At 44.2% G+C, this 9342-nt stretch overlaps 1 protein-coding gene across 1 annotated transcript; it reads left to right on the top strand.

Annotated features, from left to right (window-relative positions):
- The first annotated feature begins 2815 nt into the window (after positions 1-2815).
- On the top strand, positions 2816-7060 carry LOC149160233 (uncharacterized). Its single transcript, XM_089434549.1, has one exon. The coding sequence runs from the start codon at positions 2816-2818 to the stop codon at positions 7058-7060; it is 4245 nt and encodes a 1414-aa protein (XP_089290675.1).
- Positions 7061-9342: the final 2282 nt, after the last annotated feature.

The following is a 9342-nucleotide window of genomic DNA, read 5'->3' on the forward strand; positions in this document are numbered from 1 at the left end:
CCATAATCCTCAAATTGAAAAGTAGAAAACATGTTCCAATTGAAATTTGTTACAAAACCATAATCCTCAAATTGAAAAGTAGAAAACATGTTCCAATGTAATCAGTCATGAGGATTCATTTTGTAAATTTTCCAATGATTTTATGAGTTGGAAAATTGAGACTATTGTAACATAAATTCTTAGGAATATAAATACATGTAGGATTTAGTTTGAATAATAACTCTTACAATGAGTTAAGGGCTACAAATTTTTGTATTATAGCCATATATTTTTATCTCTAAATTAATAGTAGGTCATGTTTTTTTTTGGAAAGTTGATTGTGTGAATCAATGATCTTGCAGAGTGCATTTATGTAGTTCTATGATTTAAAGTTTACATTATAACAACTTGAAATTCCTTTCTTATTTTTTACGATCTCTTAACAAAAAAATGGATACATGAAACAATGTATATATTATTTTGAATAACTATTTATTTGAAGGAATTAAGATATTGTATTCGAAATTATTCATTACTTAATTTGGTGAATTATTTCTTAAATCCCATAATTAGTCTCATGTCTGTGTTTGAAAACACTTATAACTGGCTCCTATCTAGGAATAAATAAAACTATATATTAATTTGAACATATTAACTATATATTTAACATAGCTAGTGTATATTAATGTTAGGGTGTATATTTTCCCTTTGGATTGACATTTCATCACATCCAAATCCTTTTGGGGAGGAAACTAGGCCCACATACTGGTAAATATTGCCACATGAATGAGTATAGGTCTAATTGAGACCTTGGTCAAGTGATATTCCTCATTATTGTTAGCGAGGTCATTTTCAACCATCAACAAGAACAAATCTGAATTTTGCCTTACCAATTTTTACTACTATTGGGGCTTGTATTTTTTGTTCACTAGTCCATCATTTGGGATTTTTTCTGACTGTAATAGGTGAACTACATCTAAACTAATATGCAAAATGCAGATGAAGCGATTGCATGGCTCTGAAGCGATTACACAGTAAAAGACACGAAACCCTAGTCGCCGCCGATCGAACCTGCGTTAGCCGCTGTAGGTTCTGCCACTGACAGTCCTATGGCATCAGCTGCAGGAGGGGAGAGCTCTGCCTCCCCTCCACTGGACATGCCCTCAACTGACAAGAAGCAAAAGACAGAGAATCTGCACTCCCCAGACGCAGACCCAGAAACGGAAAAAGACAAGCAAAGGATGCAAGAAGGACAGACGAACTCAGATCGAAATGTAAAGGACGACGCAAGCAATTGTAGGCATAACACGACAGGATCATCTCAGACTAAAGTGACCTCTGCAACCTGTATTCCAAAAGCAGCAGAATCGATCAAGGTCGAACTGCCAAGCCACCGCATCAATGGGGAAATCCAATTTATGCAGGATTACGCACTCATTGGAAAGTTCTTGGGATTCTGGCCCACAGAAAAAGCCTTACAAGGATGGATAGCCTCAAAATGGAAGCCCAAAGGACAAGTGACTTTACAGCTTGGCCCAAAGGGCTTCTTCACAGCCATTTTTAACTGTCTAGAAGACAAAACAAGGATATTCGAAGGAGGCCCGTACTTCTTCAACTCTTCAGGTCTGTATCTAACGGAATGGAAGCCCCGATTCAACCCTGATAAAGAAGACTTTAGTTGGGCCCCTGTATGGATCAGAATGTATTCCCTTCCTGTGGAGTACTGGCGAGAAGAAACGCTGGCAGACATAGGCAACAAGCTGGGGACCTTCATCAAAGTTGCAACTGAAACCAAGACGCGCAAATACACCTCTTATGCCAGGATCTGCGTCAAGATGCACCTAACCAAGACCCTAGCAGACACGGTAAGTCTCTTTCACGATGACTTTGAATGGAAACAGACTTTAGATTATGAGCATATCCCTTTTCGCTGTCGGAAATGTCATGAGCATGGCCACCTCTTCCGTGACTGTCCCTCAAATGTGCAGCCCAAAGCTCCTTCCAATGAAACTAACATGGACCCAGATGGCTTCACAAAAATCCTCACCCGCCGCCGACATGCCAAGAAAAACCAAGCAAATCCGGCTCAAGCCTTTAAGGCGACCCCCCAGAACCGCTTCTCTGTTCTCGCCTCGCAAGATATACAAATCAGTCCCAACGCTGATGACCCAGATCAGCCGCACCCCACCTTGCCCTCCCTCAACCGCTCCAACCCCTCACTCTCTTCTGATCCAGCCTCCTCTAAATCTGCAGATCTTCCCTCTACAGAAAAAACCATCTCTGTTTCAGAGCTCGGACCCCTAAACCTTTCCAAGGGGAAAACCATGTTGAATGAGAATCCACAAGCTTCAGATATGGATCTTGATGCAGCCCTAGCCTTGAGTCTTCATGAAAATGCAGTGGAGGAGGCCCTCATTGCCTCAAATGATATGGAGGAAGATCGAGAAGATGTAGATCTAGAAGAGTTCGACATCTCCAAGCTTGATATCTCCAAACTGGAGACAGCATGCAAGCAAAAAGAGTACAACTCAATCCCTCCTTGGCAAATAGACAAAATTGAAGGAGTCCTAACAAGGGTACAGCACCATAAAAGTTTGGGCATCCAAGGAGGCAGTCACTGGGATGGAAGGAAAATCCTTAAAGAAACAAAGAAAAGGGGTAGAAAAACAGATCTTCAGTGAACAATAGTAGTAGGGGAACTACTTATGGATTCGAGGCAATTTCCCAAGTTGACCAAGTTTTACAAACCCAAATCTCAGTCTACATGAAGCTTATCTCTTGGAATGTAAGAGGACTCAATAGTCCCTCTAAACACAGAATGATTAAAAACCTGATAATGCAAGAAAAACCAGCAATAGTCTTTCTTCAAGAAACAAAATGCAGCAGCACAACAATAGATAGTCTCAGTAACAAAGTATGGGCAGGCAGCAGTTCAATCTTAGTAGACACCTCAGGGGCATCCGGCGGTCTAGACATTCTATGGAACCCGCAGATTGTGTCACTTGATAATTTTCATGCCACTCTGCATCTCATTCAAGCTACATTCCACCTCATCGGCACCAATATCCATGGGCATCTCACCAATGTATACTTCCCGCAGACAATTCAGCAAAAATTGGACCTCTTGGACACGATCTCCCTCCTCAATGAAAACAGATACTTCCCTTTATGGATAGGAGGAGGCGACTTCAACATCATAAAGTCCATGGAAAAGAAACAAGGGGGCAGAACCAGGCTCGACAGTGATAGCAGTGGCTTCAAGCAATTTATTCAAAACAATCAGCTCATGGACATATCCACCTCCAATGGCATCTTTACCTGGTCGAACAAGCGTAAAGGGGCTCACCAAATTGCCTCACGACTAGATCGGTTTTCAATTTCAGACAATGCAATCCACCTCGGAGGAGATTTCAGCGCCGCAATCATCCCACAAGGAGGCTCAGATCATTGGCCCATTCTTCTCCAATGGTCTAGACCAGGCAATTGTAGCAATAGACCCTTTAGATTCAAAGCCTTTTGGCTCATAAACACCAATTTCAAGGCAATGGTCAATCAAGCCTGGACATCCTTTATCCCGCCGGTAGAAGCTAAGATGTATCAGTTCCAACAAAAGCTGAAACATCTGAAGCAAACTCTTAAAACATGGAACCGAAATCATTTTTGCAACATACAGGAGAGCAGACAAAAACTGGAACAACAAATGAAAGCATTGCAACAAATATTCATCCTGGAAGGACGCACAGAAGAACGAATTCAACAGGAGCAGATCCTCTGGAATCAAATTGAAGAACGTCAAAAACAAGAGGAAATTCTATGGCGGCAAAAGTCTCGAATAAGCTGGCTTAAAGAGGGTGAGAAAAATAAAAAAAATTTCCACAAAACCACCATCCAACGGCGTATGCACAACAAAATTACCTTTGTCAACAATCAGCAGGGTGAAAGAGTAGAGGCTCATGAAGATATGGAGAAAGAATTTACAGGATACTTCAAGGACATTCTAAAGGAACCTAACAGTAATAGGGATGAGGCAATCCGGGCTATCACACAGCACATTCCTAAAATTATCAATAAGAATCACAATAATCACTTTCTCCAGCCTGTATCACTAAAGGAAGTAGAAGAAGCCATGGCTCAGCTCAAAGACGGCAAAGCGCCAGGGCCTGACGGATTCACAGCCAACTTCTTTCACGAATTTTGGGAACTCATCAAAATTGAAGTTTGGGATCTGGTGGAAGAATCCCGTAGCATGCACTGGGTCCTCCCGGCCCTCAATTCAACCTTCATTGCCTTGGTACCCAAAGAAGCGGCATCAAACAAACCTGAGAAGTATAGGCCAATAGCGCTCTGTAATGTGATTTACAAACTCATTTCAAAGGTTATTGCAAACCGACTCAAACCGCTCCTACCCTTGCTCATCTCTCCAGAACAGACAGGGTACGTTGAAGGTCGGCAGATTATGGACGGAATAATTCTATCAAATGAAGTCATACACTCTTTAAAGCTACTCAAGAAACCAGGTATGCTTCTCAAACTAGATCTTTCTAAAGCCTTCGACAAGCTTAGCTGGAATTACATTCATAAAATGCTCTTGGCTTTTGGCTTTAATGTAACTTGGACCAGATGGATCATGAACCTTATCACTACTCCCAGTTTCTCTGTCTTACTGAATGGATCCCCCTCACCTCCTTTTCACCCCTCACGTGGCATCAGGCAGGGGGACCCTTTATCTCCTTTCCTCTTTGTTTTAATGGCTGAAGGCCTAAGCAGGCTCCTCAAATCGGCTGTTTCCTCCCATGCTCTTAAAGGTATTTCCCTTCATGGTCGTGCTCCTCAAACGCATCAGCAATTCGTTGATGATACTATGCTCTTTGGGCATCCTTCAGCAAAAGAAGCCTCTGCATTCAAATCTCTTCTATCCCTCTTCTCTGAAGCCTCTGGCACGTCCATTAACGCTGCAAAATTACAACTCTTTTTCTTCAACACTCCCCCCTCTACGCAAAGGAATATTGCCCGAATTCTGGGATTCATAATCTCCCACCTGCCTTCTAAATACCTGGGCGCTCCCCTTACCGACTCAGCAATCAAGCAGGTGTCTTTGAGATCACTACAGGACAAATTAGAATCAAAGCTCTCTTCCTGGACTTTCAGGGCTTTAAATCTGGCAGGCAGGCTCGTTCTCATCAAATCAGTTTTACAAGCTATGCTGCTCTATCTCTTCTCTATCTTAGCAGCTCAAAAAGGGGTTCTGAAAGCTATACGCAATCTTCAGCGAAACTTCCTCTGGGGATCCACAAGCCTGAACAGGAAATGGGCTCTTGTCAAATGGACAGAGGTTTGCAAAACCAAATCAGAAGGCGGGCTAGGACTTCGGGATCTGCTTCAAAGCAACAACACTATGGGAGCTAAAATCTGGTGGAACTGGGTCTCCAAGCCAAACACCCCCTGGGCCCAACTATGGCAAGCTAAATACGCCAGAGGCAGCCAATGGAATGACCTCATCAGAATCAACCCAACTGCGCAGGGATCACTCATCTGGAACAATGCAAAAACCCAAAGTCGCTTCATTCAAGAACATAGCTTCTGGGAAATTCACTCAGGCAAAGCCGCTAGATTCTGGGAAGACTCATGGCAGCAACTTCCCAAACTGGCCAATTTGTTCCACAAACCTCTCTGGCAGGCTCAAATGAACCAAGAAAGCATCCCACTGGTACACCAGTTCTGGCAGCCATCTCCAAATCACGACTTTCAAACATGGAAACCGGCGCGACTCTGGCAAATAGACTGGCAGGGAGAAACGTATACAGACATTGATCAGGAACTCATCAATAGGAAAATCCGCCTTTCCAATCAGCAGGACAAACTCAGATGGGGCTACACAACCAAAGGCACCTTCACCACCAAAGAAGCTCATCACCTGCGCTATTCCAACCTCCAGGCGGCTAAAGATCAACTCTGGGAACAAGTTTGGCAAACCGGGCTATGGCCCAAAATCTCCACTTTTTTATGGCTACTTAGCAAAAAACGCATTCTCACTTGGGACAATCTGATAAAAAGAGGAATTGTAGGGCCATCTAGATGCCCAAATTGTAACATAAATTGTGAAACTATCAATCATCTAATGGAAGAATGCCCATTAGCAAAACAAATCTGGGAGAAAGTCGAAAAATGCAATATGAGAGCACACCCCAGGCTGGAGGATATAACGGCAACCATAAGGACCTGGGCCAAACACCCATTCAAAAGCAGGATCCTCAACTCTTTGTGGAGCATCATACCTGGCTTTCTGTACTGGACCCTATGGAAAGAATGCAACCATAGAATCTTCAATAGCACATTCAGATCCATAGATGATCTTTGGCTCACCCTCAAAAAAAACATTCAGGAAACTCTGGCCATCAGAGTATGGAATGATAATGACATGCCAGAAATCCACCAGGAGCGCTGCATTCTGAAGGAATGGAATCTTGAACTCAAGTCCCTAGTCAAGACTACCACCAAACCTTCCACCAGATCCGCTTCACCATCCTCTTGGTCCCCTCCTGCACTCAACTCATACAAGCTGAACTTCGACGGCGCTGCCAAAGGCAACCCTGGCCCAGCAGGCTTCGGAGGAGTAATTCGTAGACACAATGGAGAAGCGATACTAGTATACTATGGCACAATAGGTAAAGATACTAACAATGCAGCGGAGCTAGAGGGTCTCTGGAAAGGAATATGTCTAGCTGAACAGCATCACTTCTCCCCACTGGAGGTTGAAGGCGACTCTCTTATACTCATAGAGGCAGCTAAAAGAATACAGGCTGGAGCTAAGGCAGTCAAGATAGCAAAAAGCTGGAGATTGCTAAGCCGTTTGGAATCCTTGGAGGAAAAGCTCCACACTCCCCACAATTTATCCTTCCATCATGTAAGGAGAACAGCTAACCAGGTAGCAGATCAGCTGGAAAATCAAGGAGTGTCACAGTCGACACCTCACTTCTCAGGCTCCCTAGACATGGTTGAAGATGCCCAACTCAAACAGGACTGCATCTCTTTGGTGCAAAAAGACCTCCCTCCCCCGGATGCGGGTGTCTTTGAAGTATGAGCGGCAGGTGGCTCGTCACATGGGCAGCTGTCAGCCCGGACGAGCCACCATATATCAGCATGCCGAGGCATTAACTGTGACGGAGGGTGAAGCCATAGGGAGGTTCAGTTCGGCTCAAGCGCCATTCAATGCGGAAGGGATTTTTCTTGGGATGTCAAGTCCGGTTCAGGCGCCATTCAATGCGCAGCTTCGGACAAGGAAAATGGAGATCCATAAGTTCGAACCCCATGCTGCATTCCCGCATTCTTCCAAGCGGCTTGAGCAACTTCTGGAAGAGACAGAACATACTCTGGCAAGGTGTAAGCTTTCTCCGAGGGAATTGGTTAAGGGAGGCAGTCGAAGGATGCCAATTGAGAGGCTCAGGATGAGCAGTCGACGCGGCGGTTCGAGGGGTCGCTCTGCTACTCAGAGGCCCGCCATTTCACCCTCCTCCTCTGTGGACATTCCTTCTGAGCAGAACAGAAGCCCGAGCAGAACAGTTGGCCGTAGAATTGAAAGAGATAGGGGAGAAATCCTGGATTGCGGTCACAGGGAGCATCCAGCCGTCAGATATCGCATCCCTTGCACGCTGGAGAATAATACGCTCATTGTTTCAGTCACTGTGGAGCATTGCAGCGACCTCCGGAGGCCAAGGGACAACCTGACAGTGCCAAGGGTGGATATGCAGGTCCCCAGAGTGGATATGAGGCGACCCACTCAAGCTGAAGAGGCCGGTCCCAGTGAGCCGGCTCAGAGAATGATGCGCCCAGATGCGGAGGAAGACAAGAAGCTCAAGGGTTTAGCGACGGATGAGCCTTACCTTACTGATGAGGATTAGCTCAGAAGCCTCTCCGTTCTCACGGCCAGGAACGCTACTCTCAGTCCATCTCTTTCTGTTTACTTTGTTTGTTTGTCTGTCATGGGGTCAATGTCCACCGCGAAGGTTTATGTGTCTACAATGTCAGTCTACGTGTCAACTATGTCAAGTTATGGGTCCATCGTGTCAAGTTATATGTCCGCTGTGTTGGCTCAAAAGCCTGTTGTGTCGATTACATGCTGGTTATGTCGGAAGGAAGAAACTGGTCCCTTTTTGCCTGTTGCTCTGAATGGCTAATCATGGGAAAATCTCTTCGGAGATGCGAGGCTACGGCCCTTTTGTAAAATTGGATGTATTTTTGGTTTTTGTAATATAAATTAGTGCAGTCTTACGGAGAAAAAAAAATATGCAAAATGCAGAATGAAAATACAAATGTTATTAATTTTTAAGTGTTCTATGCTTAACACAAACACTTATATCAATTCTTATTCAATTAACAATCAATTTATCCAATATAATTCAATCTTTCAATAACAATAAGCAAGTGTAGATAGAACACTAAACTAATGCACAATAGAAGAAAACCAAGGACAATAGAGATACAATATTTAGTCAAAGACTAGGGAAAAACATGACAAGGGGGAAAACCTTTTCCAAATTCTTCGTCTATTAGATTGTCATCAAATACTCAACAGAGAGATGCAACGTTTAAATTCAACAATAAAAATTCAAAGGTCAAAGCCTTGACTATCCCGAATACCAATCCAATATCCAATCAAAGATGAGCACAAAAAGTCAACTCCAGCCAACAAGTGAAATCTACACTTCTGGTCAAAATCAATAACAGCACTAACAACCCTAAACAATCAACATTCAGAAGATAAAGTGCCTCCAAAAGATTCGATCAACCAACTAGAATATTCAGCCTCCTTCTCTTAGTTAAAATTGATCAAAACAAACCCGGATGCGGGTGATAGTACGGGTGGCAGGGAGGAGCCCCATGCCAGCCATGTGGTGCCCCGAGTTCAATCTTAAATGTTATTGCGTCCCTCGCCGCCGAGGATTAAAAGCTCAGGTGTGGGTGAAGGGAATTCAATGCAACGTCCGGTTAATTAGTGCGACTGCAATTTGCAGTTATGGAGAACAGGTCTCAAGGGAATGTTGAGGATATTAAGGTGGGTGATGGTATGAAGCAGGTTCACGCTCAGCGCTGTGGTTACGAGGTTCAGGCTCCTAGTTGTTGTTTTGTTCTACAAGCCACAACTCTTACTGTTAAGGCCAGTTTTCAAGGTGGTGAGGGTTGTCTCCAGCCCGAAAACTCTGCTGGTTGCCTCCTCTGCTCTGTTGAGTGTTGTCCCAGGTCTGCTGGGAGCGGCTCTAATTCAGTTGGGGGCTGTCTCAAGCTGGGAAGGTCCTCAATTGCAATAATGCTTCAAGCCGCCGGCACTCCTGCAAAAATGGTTAGACCCCGGCAAAGACTGCTCAG

The sequence above is a fragment of the Pinus tabuliformis genome, chromosome 5_2 (genome assembly GCF_031772625.1).
Source record: "Pinus tabuliformis cultivar Carrire ecotype Pingquan chromosome 5_2, CPIR1, whole genome shotgun sequence".
Classification (NCBI taxonomy): domain Eukaryota; kingdom Viridiplantae; phylum Streptophyta; class Pinopsida; order Pinales; family Pinaceae; genus Pinus; species Pinus tabuliformis.

Bases quoted from the DNA above. Each gene is read 5' to 3' on its own strand.
- LOC149160233 (XM_089434549.1), top strand. From the start codon at position 2,816: ATGCAAGAAAAACCAGCAATAGTCTTTCTTCAAGAAACAAAATGCAGC.